Source organism: Lemur catta, chromosome 10, assembly GCF_020740605.2.
Source record: "Lemur catta isolate mLemCat1 chromosome 10, mLemCat1.pri, whole genome shotgun sequence".
NCBI lineage: Eukaryota > Metazoa > Chordata > Mammalia > Primates > Lemuridae > Lemur > Lemur catta.
Genome location: NC_059137.1, coordinates 75892351 through 75905969, shown reverse-complemented (window position 1 = coordinate 75905969; position 13619 = coordinate 75892351). Strand labels below are relative to the sequence as shown.

At 45.5% G+C, this 13619-nt stretch overlaps 1 protein-coding gene across 5 annotated transcripts in view; it reads left to right on the top strand.

Moving 5' to 3' along the window:
• Nucleotides 1-13619, top strand: part of TLE1 (TLE family member 1, transcriptional corepressor) — an 89963-nt gene that overhangs the window by 56184 nt on the left and 20160 nt on the right. For 3 of the 5 annotated variants that reach the window (XM_045563786.1, XM_045563784.1, XM_045563787.1), the window contains 6 exons: nucleotides 139-255; nucleotides 3852-3905; nucleotides 4401-4553; nucleotides 5967-6111; nucleotides 7143-7333; nucleotides 9101-9177. In XM_045563786.1, coding sequence (XP_045419742.1) covers nucleotides 139-255; nucleotides 3852-3905; nucleotides 4401-4553; nucleotides 5967-6111; nucleotides 7143-7333; nucleotides 9101-9177 — 737 coding nt within the window. The remainder of the gene's footprint in view (nucleotides 1-138; nucleotides 256-3851; nucleotides 3906-4400; nucleotides 4554-5966; nucleotides 6112-7142; nucleotides 7334-9100; nucleotides 9178-13619) is intronic. The other 2 variants (XM_045563788.1, XM_045563785.1) reach the window with 1 other exon arrangement.

Sequence of the window (13619 nt, the reverse complement as noted above, 5' to 3'; positions counted from 1 at the left end):
GAGATGAATTAAATGGAATGAAAGGCTGTGTAGGTATCACCTTTCTAAAATGTTCTCACATCCAGGTTAGGTTTTTATGTGTACAAAGAGGCTTGGGAAGAAATCTTTGATTAATTTTTTTTTTTTTTTGTCTTGCAGAGTAATTCTCTCCTGGTCCCAGACAGTCTAAGAGGCACAGATAAACGCAGAAATGGGCCTGAATTTTCCAACGACATCAAGAAAAGGAAGGTGGATGATAAGGACTCCAGCCATTATGTAAGTAATTAAAGGACTTGAAATAATATTTGTTTGCTTGCTGCTCACCCTCTGAGTGAGTATCCAAGTGTACTCCAAGATCTTAGTGATAATTCCACATTCCTTAAAAATAATACTTTAAAGAGGATAGGTTCTTACATGGTAGGATATTATTTCCCTTTAGGGCTGTAAATTATGCTTCTGCTGGGCTCAGTGTTACACTTTAGACTTTCTGCCTTATGAAAATGCAGACAGGCTGTATGGTTGCCGAGGGTCCAGCTCTTGGAAGGGCCCCACCCCACTCTGGGTGTAATGCTCTGATCTCACCATCTTTGAATTCTCAGTTTTTGAACAAGGGCTGTGCATGCATTTTCATTTTGTCCTGGGCCCTACAAATTTGGTAGCTACTCCTGCTAAAATAGAGTAAAAATTTTGATGTCACAATATACCTTTTTTGATGCTATTCTGATATGTTTAGGCTTGTGTTCAGGCTCATATTCGTTCTCAAGACAGAGTTCATCATCTTCCACAGTGAGCATTTCAGTGATCTAAGTTCATGGTGAAAATGGAAAAAACACTGGAGGCATCTTGTTCAAATTCTGCTGAGGAGATCACCCAACTGGTTGATGGAGTGAGGACTCTTATCCCAGATCCAGCTAAAATCACATTCAAAAGGAAAGCAAATCAAGCCAAATGGCCATTGGCTCTAGTCTCGAGGTCATAGACGTTGCAGCTGACGTATGCCTTGGAGTTGCCTGGTGTGTCCCTGAGTGTCTGTTTCAGGATGGATGATGTTCTCAGGAACAGTATGAAAGTAGAATGCTGAAGGAGGACATTTCCCTGTTGCCCTGGAGGAAGAGAACATTAGGCCTCTGTGTCTCCTTGCTGTCTACTCAAGGCTGTAGCTAACAGTAGGTAACATTTCTTGAGCACCAACTGGAGTTAGGGCCAACAACCCTGTGCTTTTACTTGGATTATTTCATTTAATTCTTACAACACCCAATGATTGATGACATAGGAACATGGTGCTTTTAAGTGATTTGCTGAAGGTCACAATTGGTGGTAGAGCCTGGAGGCAGCCCAGCTGCAAAATCCTTGCTCCCAATCACTATGCCAAGATTCCCAAACCCAGCTCTAGGATTGGATATTTTGCAGTAGATCCTCAAATGGGTCCATACTTTGCAATATGGTTTAATAACATCCTAAGATACAAAATTGTTGGTTCTCCCCACCCAAGCCCAACCCTTTTTAGCACATATCGCTCTCCCCTGTCTGTTGCCTAGAGCCAATGTCCCATGCATGTGCTTTCATTTGTCACTTTAAATATCAGTTAGCAAGTTGGAAGGTTCATAACTTGCTGATATACACTTGCTGATTGTTGCTGATATACAATGCTGAGTTGCTCTTCATGAGGCTTGTGTACATAAGAAGTTATTTAGTAATGAGTGATTCTTAGAATCCATAGCTTGGCATGACGGTTTTGTACCCTGCATGTACTTAGGTGTGTCTGATAGGTGGTTGAGGGCAGTGTCCTGAGATTATGTAGGAGAATCTGGGGCAAAGGCCTCAGGCTTTAGTTCATTGATAACAGGAGTATACTGTGCTGGGAAGGGTTTATTTTTGGAGAAGGGTCAAGTAGGAAGCTAAGATTTAAATTACAGAAAGCTTAAGGACTCACTTCACAGAGTTGCACTGTAATAAAGTAGTTGTTTGCTACTTTTTGCCAGTTCAGTCTGTACACTACATTAGCCATTTTTATAATTTTTTTTTCTAAAAGGCAAACCTTTTTAATTTACAATTTTTTACCACCACTTGACACCTGAGAACATTTGTGCTTTTCTATGTGCTTTACTAAGAGAAAACAAATTTTTGTTAGTATTAGCTTTTTTCTTTATTGGGTGAAAATATTTCTTTCAATGGACTGTTATTTTAAGTTACTCAGGCTTCCTCACTGGTTATAATTTTGTGTTGTTACTAGTGAATTGCATAGTACCTTTGTAACAATGGTTAAGGTATATTTTGTAACACGCTATTGAAGAAAGTAAATTGAATCTCCTACATATAGTGTTCTGGGCATGATTAGAAAAAAACCACTTAAAATCTAAACTTAGACTTGAGGGTAAACTTTCAAGCTTGGACATGTGGCCCCACAGAAGGCCAGCATGGGTAAGATTTGTACTTTATGTACTAATATTTCTCAAATATTTCTCAGACACTATTTGTATGTTCTTTTTTTTTTTTGGAGACAGAGTCTTACTCTTTTGTCCTGCTTGGACTGCCGTGGCGTCAGCCTAGCTCACAGCAACCTCAAATTCCTGTGCTCAGGTGATCCTCCTGCCTCAGCCTCCCGAGTAGCTGGGACTACAGGCATGTGCCACCATGCCTGGCTAATTTTTTCTATATATTTTTAGTTATCCAGATAATTTCTTTCTATTTTTAGTAGAGACAGGGTCTCGCTCTTGCTCAGGCTGGTCTCGAACTCCTGACCTCTAGCAATCCACCCGCCTCGGCCTCCCAGAGTGCTAGGATTACAGGCATGAGCCACCATGCCCTGCCTGTATGTTCTTAATTGACAAAGACATCAGTAAAAGGATTATTTACATCATAAATTAGAGAACTGTTCCTTTTCAAGAATTCCTATCCGTTGAGATGTCCTACTTTTTCCATACTCCCGTTTGTATTACTCTGCCCTGAAGAACATGAGACCTTTTGGCGAAGAAAGTACACTTTTCAGCCTGCCTTGAATGTAATGTAGTAGTGAGCACATCATTAAATTAAACAGTTTTTCTGAATCTTTTCCAAACCCAGTGCAACCTTGGAGTTTCCTCTGATTAGTAAATTTTATAGGTTTATGAAGAGACAATAAAAGCCCTATTGCAAGATGCCAGCGCCCTCCTCCAGATGTTGCCATCTATCCTTCTTCCATTTCTCCAAAAATATTCCAAGCTGATTGCTAAAGAGGTTTATTCTTAACATGAGGTTAGATCTTGGTCTCTTATTCCATCCAGTAGCCAACTTGGTTGTTTTTAGTTTTTTATTTGTTTTGTTTTGTTCTTTGTAGTAACTAGTAACCCCGTGGGAAAATGGTTTAAGTAAATTTGTCTCTATAATTACGCATTGTCTGTGAGCACAAGATTGGCTGGCTGTCTTCAAGGTGATACGTGTAAATGCAACAACATGAAATTGTGTACTTCATTTGAAATCAAATGGAAAAAGAACTCTGATATAAGGGTATGCGGATGTCAAGTTACAAAACAAGATTGCAGACAAGAGATTTCAGATTATGGAGTGGGTCTCCTGTTGCAAACATGTATTGGGCTCTCACAGTCTGCCAAGTATTTGCAACTTGTCCTCACCTGTAAGCAAGTTGTGGTTGGATAGCTAGTTTGCTATTGCAGCAGAGTTCCTGCTTGGAGCTTTGTGTGGCCCTGGTCAGATGCGAAGAGGGGGAAGGTGGTATGAATTCCCAGGGCTGGCAGTCTGGAATGAAGCCCACAGGCATGTCCCAGGAAGATTTTTTAGCCTGTCTGCTACCAAGAACTATAGAAAGAAATTTAACTGGGCCTCACACCCTTTCTTGGCCTCTGCTAAATGGCACTGAAACTTCTTTTTTCTAGGACAGTGATGGTGACAAAAGTGATGACAACTTAGTTGTGGATGTGTCTAATGAGGTAACCATTCTTTTCATCAAACTCTATCTTCAAAATGATTCGAATAGTGGGGAAAACTCTAACGTCAACGAAGGAAGTAGAACCACAGTGTTTTGATCTCTTCCAACTTTATGCATTAAGAGCTTAATGGTTGTTGATACATGGTCGAACTGGCATGGACTTTTATTTCCCTTTTAAAAAAAAAACCCCGTTTCCCAGTCCTTTTGGATTCCTCAGTTGGGTGTCTGGTCCCCCTTTCCTTCCTGTGCCCTCCAAGCAAGGCACTTGAGCCCGAGGAGGGATATGATTGTTTGTGGAGTTGTTTTCTTTATGGTGTGTTTGTGGGTGTGTTTGCAGACAACATCTTGTTCATTATAACAGTGTTGTCAGACATGTTGCACACCCCCAACCTGAGGGACTTGGAGCATTCTCCTTTAATTTAGAGGATGCACGTGGAAAGGGAAAGTCTGTTGATTGTAAGCTAAATCATGAAAACTTTTGATTATGCTTGTTGAGGACCCGTCTTCTCCACGAGCAAGTCCTGCCCATTCGCCCCGGGAAAACGGAATCGACAAAAACCGCCTGCTAAAGAAAGATGCTTCTAGCAGCCCAGCTTCCACGGCCTCCTCGGGAAGTTCCACTTCTTTGAAATCCAAAGAAATGAGCTTGGTAGGTAAAGAGAACGCGCATTTACCTACTTGGCAGCAGTGCCTTTCTCTTGGTGGACCAGAGGACCCTGAAATATTAGAAATGTGGGGAGTTTTGCTATGAAGGTTGTATTTTTAAGAATTTAAAAGTGAAAGTCAGCCTTCTGTTCTTTGTCCCCCACAGGGTTTACTTTTCCTTCTTGGTCGTTTCTTTCAGGCCATGATTAGAGAGGGTGAACAGGCTTCTATGTTCATTGCCTTCTTACTGGGGGGCTGTGTCCTTGGCATACAGCTCTCTCCAACTTCCCAATTAGCAGCCAGTTCAAACCTCTTAGGTTCTAAGAGGTCCTCATTTTCTTACGCTGGCCATTTACCTGGTAGACTAACCCATAATATCAGGGTATGTTGTGGAGCATGCCCCGATACTGGGGAGCTCATCAGGATGGTGGTGTACAGAAGAGGCCCTGGGAGAAGCCTGGAACCTGTCGGGGGCAGGGGCAGAGGGCATCAGAGCCTGTTCATATGGTCACTCATTCACTCAATTAACCAACTTTGTGGAGTGCGTCATCTCTTAATGGGACCATTCTGTGACAACCCCAAGGTTAATCCTTACGCAGTCCCAGTAAGCATTATCCCATCTCCCCGATGAGGAAGGTAGCCTGTGTCACTCACCAAGGCTACACAGCCCTGGCCCACGATCCAAGGCCAGAAAGAGCTGGGATCTCTTTTTGGCCTGTGCTCTTTGCCACACCGTAGTGCTTCCTGTTCTGTGTTGTAGAGGACATGAAATGTTGTGATGCAAAAGAAGATGCCCTGTCACCCTGTTACTGTCTCAAGTCCTCAAGGCTCTTGGCTGGTGTTAAGTGATCTGCACTGGGGGGTTCACACTGGTTATGTAGGAAAGTGGGCAGGGATACTTAACTCCAGAGGGTTATTTTTATGCACATATGAAACAAAATGGTAAGGCCAGTCTTAGGGCTTTTGCCTCTGAGATGCTGGCTGTGCTGTTTTTCACCCGTTAGTCTCACTCTCGGGGCTACCTAAGGTGAAATTAGAAAAGGTGTCTTCCCTTGGACGCTCTTGGCAGCTGGGGCATGTGTTGTGACCGGGAGCTGTTCTCTGGGTGGTCATCGTTCTAGCTTGGCGTGGATCCAAAGTCCACAAGCCTGATGGAAAATACTTTTTAAAATAAAATCTGCGGAGGAAGAAGTGTGATCATGTTCTGTGTCTCTAGCTCGAGTTTTAATTCTGGCAGGAAGAGGAAAGGTCAACATTTCTCACTCACAAGTTAATGCTGTCAACATTGTGTGGATTTATGAAAATTGGCTGAGGGAGTAGCAAGAAGGTGCCCAGTGTCCCAGCTGCTGTTGTGATAAATTGTGTAATATGGCTTGGATTAAAAATAATACTCATTTAATTTGTTTAATGATACCAGCATGAAAAAGCCAGCACGCCTGTTCTGAAATCCAGCACACCAACGCCTCGGAGCGACATGCCAACGCCGGGCACCAGCGCCACTCCAGGACTCCGTCCAGGCCTCGGCAAGCCTCCAGCCGTGGACCCCCTCGTTAACCAAGCGGGTAGAGCATCGCCTCTCCCTCTCGGCGCGCTTTGTTTTGTTTCTCCCTTTCCCAGCTTGATTTGTTGTCTGCTAATCTCATGACACAATTTCCCCGTGAATATGAAACGCACTTACGGCCATCCCCCTGCCTATCTCTGAAAAAGCCGTGATAAGAAACAGATGTTTGTCCTTGGGTTTCAGCAGCTGCACCCCGTTCGGTCTCCAACTGTTTACATTCAGCTTTTCTTTTATTTCCAAATAATCCAAATCCTAGGGACTTCAGTAAAGTTTCTGATAATTATTCCAAACACAAGCTCCTTCCCAAACTACGATTGTGTGTCTGACTTTGCTAATATTGACTGAAACGGCCGGTCTGGCCCACTCCAGTTTGCGTCTTGCTGACTGCGGTTGGCTGCTGTGCTGCTGGGGGCCACTTTGGGATCAGTGGTCTCTCCTTCAGTAGAAACTGGGAGGGTTTTCCTGAGACTCCAGCCCATGAATAAATGCATAACTTACAACCTGATCATTCTCACTGGGAAAACAAAAAAGCAGCAACCTGGGCTCAAAGGAAAATAGGCACCAGAATATTCCTCCTAAACCCGTGCTTTGGTTTACGCAAATCCAGGATTGGGTTTTCATTTGGAATTGGTACCAGGGAATGGAAAGTTTGGACTGAAGGAGAAATCTTGGATTTTATCAAGAAAATCTTCTTTTGAGATTAAGTCAGGTAAACACTTACTGTCTTCCTTGGTTTGCCCTCCATAAATTGGGCATAGATTTAATGCCTAATTCCCCGGGTTGCCTGGTGCTGCTACGTAGACCAATGCAAAGATGTGTGGGTTGTGCGTCCCCTGAGGTCTTTGCTTTCCGGAGGTGAATTTAGCTCTGGGTAAGAATGGATCCAGTGTATACATCGGAGGTGATTTTTTCCCCCCATTCTGCATAAACCTCTTTCTCCCTGTGACGAATGACACTGACGAATGAGACGAGAATTGCTGCTCAGGTTTGACTCGGTCAGTTGAGTCATGTGCGTCTTGTGTTTCCTTTCAGCAGCTGGTTTGAGGACGCCCCTGGCAGTGCCCGGCCCGTACCCTGCTCCCTTCGGGATGGTGCCCCACGCCGGCATGAACGGCGAGCTGACCAGCCCCGGCGCCGCCTACGCCAGCCTGCACAACATGTCTCCGCAGATGAGCGCCGCGGCGGCCGCGGCCGCGGTGGTGGCCTACGGGCGCTCCCCGATGGTAGGCCGCGGTCGGTGGGCTCTGGGGGGCAGGAGAGCCGCACGCTTCGGCCGGGCCGGGGAGCGAGGGTGGCGGGCCCCACGCACCTCGGAAACAAAGACGCCCAGTGTCCCCCGCACACTCGCCTCCCGCGCGGCCGCCGTCGCCAGCGTGCCGCTTCGCTAAGCGCGGGCCAGACGCTTTTTGTTTTACTGTTTTTGTGGATGAAGAAGGCAGTGTTGAGAAGCTCCTTCAGTGGTTCAGGGGACATCTGGTTTCCTCCCAGCAAGGGAGATTTTTTTTTTTTATTTGAAGGCGATGAAATGACTCAAGTGGCTCACAGAGGCCTTTTCATTCGTTTTCTTGAGGTTTTTTTTTCTTTTTTTTCTTTTTTTTTTTCCTTCCTCTTTAAACCTTAGGAAAAAACATTTGAGAAGCCCCAGCTTTCTCTTTCCCTGCCTGTGTTCTACATTAAGCCCAAAAGCATGACTTACGTGTAAGAAGCGGGCTCTGTACAGTGGGCAGAGAGACAGACAGACTGAAACCACAGGGCCGGGCCCTCCTAGCATCTCGCCCTGCCTTCTGCCACTGTGCAAATGGCCGAGACGATAGTTACAAAACCACGTTTGAAGGGTAAAACTGACTGTGTATAATCACTGATTGCATCAGGAGAACAGTGCAGGTGATCACCCATAGCAAATTAAAGTCCCAGAATCATTTTTGTTTTCTGAAGTATATCGGTTACCTTTCTCTCTTGTCTCCTCTTCACGTGGCATTATCTCCAGTAGTTTGGGGTGATGTTAAAGTTAACTGGTTTTTCCTTACGTTGCACTCACAGCAAAGGCTGTGCAGCGGAGGGTGAGAGCGGGTGAGGTGGGCAGCTGAGTGGCTGCTCTCCTTGAGGGGCACAGCACAGGGAGGCCAAGTATGAGTCCTTAAGCATTAACTCAGACCGGTGGTGTGCACCTGGGGGTGATTTCATCCCCTAGGGACGTTTGATAATATCTGGGAATACTTTTGATTATCACAGCTGGGGAGAGAAATCCTGTTGACACAAAGGGTAGAGGCCAGGGATGCTACTTCACATCCTGCAGTACCCAGGACAGGCCCCAACAAAGAAAAGACATCTCTGGCCCAAAATGTCAACAGTACTGAGGTTGAGAAACCCTTACACAACATAATGCTTTCTGTATTTGCTTGGGCAAGGCAGAACATTTTAAGTCTGTGGGACGTATTTACCATGGGAAGCTGGTTCTCAGCGCACAGATAGGTCATACCTCCTCTCCACCTCCACAAAAAGAAGTGTGTCTTGTGGTGTTTAGAGTGGTTATATTACTTCTGGCATTATTGTTATTATTTCTGGAGACAGGGTCTCACTCTGTCACCCAGGCCAGAGTGCAGTGGCATCATCATAGCTCACTGCAACTTAGAACTCCTGGGCTCAAGCGATCCTCCTGCCTCAGCCTCCTGAGTGGCTGAGACTACAGGCACATGCCACCATGCCCAGCTAATTTTTTAATTTTTATAGAGATGGGGTCCCACTATGTTGCCCAGCTATTCTCAAACTTCTGGCTTCAAGTGATCCTCCTGCCTCGGCCTCCCAAAGTGCTAGAATCACAGACATAAGCCACCATGCCTGGCCTTTTTTTTTTTATACAAGGCCCTGTTATTGTTCTCATTTATATTGCTTTGGGGTTGTATGTGTTTCTAATGAAAAGTCTTTATCGATGTTCTCAAAGTGCCTGGTTTGTATAGACTGAGCCTACAATGCTTTATTTTTGTTTCCAGGTGGGGTTTGACCCTCCCCCTCACATGAGAGTACCTGCCATCCCTCCAAACCTGGCAGGGATCCCTGGGGGGAAGCCGTAAGTACCTCTCAGTCCTTGTTGTAATAGTGGTGACTCAGACATCGGTATTAGCAGACTAGAATACCAAACGGAGCACGGGCTTGGGCGTTTCCAAGGAGATTTCTGGTGTCTTTTCCCGAGGAGTGTTAACACTTTCTATAAATAGTCAACTCGTAGGTGTCATGCCTCCGTCTTCTCCCTGTGGGCGATCTCATACATCTGGTTATTTCTGGAGAGAAGCTGTTGGCAACGAGGGCCAGGCGGGAGGGAAGAGCCAGGGTGTTTGGCCCTCTGCACTTGACCCTGCGGAGGGCTGCTTCGAGTTGCCCTTTGGGCGGAGGGCAGCCGGTGGGTGGAGGTTTTCTGCAGCGCGGTGCTGTGGGCGGTAAGCTGTCACGGGCTCTGGAAATCTCAGAAATTTGAAATGTGTCACCTCTTTACCCAGCTGAGTGCCACCTTTTCCTTACTGTGGTGGAAACGAGATTTATTTGAATGCCAGCGTCCCAGCTTGACCTCCAGGGAAAGTTCTGATGAGTGCCTTGCTCCGAGAGAGCTAGCACTGCAAAAAGTAAAGTGGCTTCGTGGCGAAGCAGGGAAAGTTAAAGTGCACAAAGGCATTTGGAATTTGGGGGGAAAAAAAAAACTGTTACTTTCTTCCTGGATCACTTAAATTGCTTGCTTTCCATACTGTTAGGAATGAGAAGCACGATTTTAAAGAATTCTTAAAATTCTGAAGTTTCATACAGAGCAAAATTGAAATATGAGGGTTTGTCTTACTTCCCAGCAAATACTCCGCCTCTTCCTGAGCTAGAACATGGCAGAAGGTCTTTTCCAGTGTTGATTTTCTGGATAGAGGAGCTGGTGGTACCCGGCTTAGGCCTTTAGCTTGTCTTTGTCACAGCCTGTACTTTCGTGTGGTTGCGTTCGGCTTTCACCTGTGCAGTCACTTGCATGTCACATTAGTGCATTATTTTGAGTGGTCCATTTGGCTGCCTGGACACTCTTATGTGGTTTTGATAAGAGCCTTGTTCCAAGTAAACCACCCGCATGAGGAAAAATTGAATTCCTTACCCCATCACCTGCTTTTTAGGAAAGCAAATTCCCATTGCTCCACTTTTCACGCGTTGTAACATCTATTTTATGGTAATTTGATTCGTGATGAAATGAGGCTTTTCTCTACAGTAGGAATTAGTAGCAATGTTCAGAATTTAAGGTGACATCCGGGCCCAGAGAAGAACTGGGATTGAGGTGGGTGACAGTGTTGCCAGAGGCTTTCTCAGCTGGTCAGTTGGTCTCTTCCCGGTGGATGCCCATGAGCTCCCACCTTGTGTGTTTTCTGGGGAATGCCTCCTGGCCTCCAGCCTGGGACACGCTCAGGGCACCTGTGGGCACTTCTTATCTGTGGTCACCAGAGTGTAGCTGTCGTGTGTCCTACTGATTGGTGAGCAGGTAAAGGGCAAATGAGCAATGTCGTGCTAAGAAGCCATGATGATAGTAACTGATGAATCTTCAGTAATAGGCAAATCAGGCCGAGTCCAGCTGATCCTTCAGGAAAGCTAGCTTCAAGAGTCAGAGGTACAGGGGTGTGTTCAGCCGTGAAGACCCCACGATGAGTGTGAAGTGGGAGTCGGTTTGGAGTGGGTGGGCAGAGCTGTGAGCTACAGTGCTGGGGTGGAAAGCCGGTGTGCAGGACATGTTAACGTGGACCCTGTTCCTTACACACGTGGTCTCACGTGTGCTTAACATGATTAGACAAAAGACAGTAGTAGTATCATACTTATTACAGCCAGATATCCATGCCCTTGGCTTGTGAGCCACCTTGCACTTCTTTGTGTTCAAAGCCGTGCAAGCTAGTTACAGCGTGCCTGGGGACAAGGACAGTGACACAGCGGTGAAGTTGTGAGACTCGTGTAAGGGCGTTTTTCTCACCTTGGTCAAAAGGGCTGTTGGCTTTTGGATCTGAGTGGTCACTGCTCTCTAGAAAGCAGTTAAAATACAATTTTTAGGATTCCCTTTCGTGGTTGAGGTGAACCGTATTATGTGAGGAAGATAGAATTAATATCCAATTAATATCAGAGGGAAAAATAAGTATGTTGTTGCCAGGATTTTTGGATATACAGTCTTATTGCTCATATTAATCCATTAATTAGTATAAGAAGGCTTGCTGTTCTTCTCATTTAGTAAACTGATATTACCTGAGGCAGTGCTTCTTAAACTGTTTGTGGTAATAGACCAGTTTATTCCCAGTGTGTCAAAGACTGATACTTTTGTAACATACAATAGAAATGAATAGGGGTAAAAAGAGAGAAAACCCAAGTCTCAATTTTTTGTTACAAGAGTCAACAGCCATAAACTGTCAAGTTGCCCTATTAAAGTTTCTAAACGTTACCTTGTTACCTTTGGTGACTATACTCATGCCATTGCAAACAGTAGCAAATGTTTGCACACCATGGGTTGAGTGGGGCTGGTCTGAGGCCCTTAAGAGAAATGGGGACAAACCAGTATGTCCAGGGTTGGGTGAACAAGGCAGTAAATGTCATGCAAATAATTCTCTGAGAAATACCTGTCGAAGGAATGTGTGGGTGAGGTGGTGGAACGCACAATGGCTATTCGTGGAGTGGGAGCATGAACTGTGTGTCATGCTTTGCAAGATGCTGAGCAAGCTCCAGGAAAGAAGGTGCTCCCCAGCCATTAAAAGAACAGTAAATACCGTGGTTAAACTAGTGGTGAGTGCGGTGGAGGCAGAGCAGTGGGTGACAGGGATGCATGTAAAAAAGTGACCAAAATTAGGGTGAGAAAGACTTCCTTGGGGTGAAGCACGTGTGCTGAAAGTGGAAGCATGTGCAGGAAGGAATGAGTCTACGGGGGCAGGACAGCATGTGTTGTGCTCAGGGAGAGCTCGAGGGATGCGTGTACAGACGGGTGAGTACCTCCTAACAGCCAGAAGAGTTCAGCTGGGGCTGGAGGGACCTTAACCTCCATTAGTATAAATGCTCATCTGTGGTTCAAGTCTGCTATGACAGCCACGTGACTCTGCACCTCTGACTGTGTGTATCCAGGGCCGGGGACTCGCTGCTGTGCAGAGCAATGCATTTTCTGTGGCTGCGTGAAAAATTGTCCAGCCCTTGAGCTGAGATCTGTTTCCCTGGAAACTTGACCCATCAGTGCTGGTTCTTTCCTAGCCCCTGAAACCATACAGCGCACTGCTAATCCATCATCCTCACAACAGCTCTTCAGATTTCCCGAGCCCTCTGCTCTACTCTAAGGCTTCTCCTCTGGCTCATGTGTCTGTTGCTTCACCCTTATTTTGTGGTTGTGGGGCATGATTTCGGGCTCCCATGTCACTTCACTAAAATGCAGACACTGTCACCTCCCTTCCTTCCACGCTTCCCCAGATTTCAGGGAGACCTCCTGCACAGGCATAGAGACCCTGTTGGGAGCTCATAGCCTAGGATGGTGTATAGGGGAGGAAAAATTACCCTCTTAGAGTCTGTAGCTAAGTATCAAACTGACATAAGACAGATTAATAGGAGAAAAACATGCAAGTTTTACTAAAATTTTACACGTACATGGAAGTCCTCACAAGAAAATGAAGACCCAAAGAAGGGACCAAAGAAAACAGCTTATATACTTTTTATACAAAGAAATGAGAAATTTGTGAAGAAATGACAGGAGTTTGTGCTAGAGGCAGAAAATTGTGGGGCGGTGACTGAGAGATACAGTGGGGAAAAACTAGTGGAAGACATGGTTATTTTGGTAAGTTTATTTGTATAGGTCCATTTCAGTGTCGATTCCCAGACGGTGATAAGGATGTTATTCTCTTTCTGGTACAGGGAGGGCACCTTTCTCGTGGGAAATTTCATGGCCTGTTTTTATATAGAAAGGAGAAGGTCAGAAGGTCCTGTCTACGTCTCCCATTTCTCAAGTGCCTTCACCCCAAAATAATCAATAAGCCAAAGTGGCATATTTTGGCATGGCATGTCCTGAAATCCATCAGGGAGGACAGCATGAATCAAATAATCGCAAAAAACAAATGCAGAATTATAGTACAGATGAGAGCTATGACAGAAGAATGCTATTCTGTGACAGCATGTGACAAGGGGTGGGGGGCTGATCTGTTGGGGAGAGTCAAGCAGAGATTCTCTGGGGAAGTGTTTTCAGAACTGCACTAACCCAGTAGGGGCAGCGGGAGTGAACCTTTAGATGGACAGACCAACATGTGCAAAGGCCCTGTGGCCTCAGTGGAACAGAGCAAGACGACTCACATTGCCACCGTTCCACACTCCTTTTCCTGGTTCTTAACAGGGTTTCCTGACCAGCCTGGTCATTTTCTCTGCGTCTCTCATACCCACACTACTTCCTCATTTTTGTTAAAGCATCATCCCCATTCTTTCTGATATCTGGACCGACACTTTAGCCTTAGAGTCTTTCTCATTTCACTCCTATTTTTTACCCAGTCT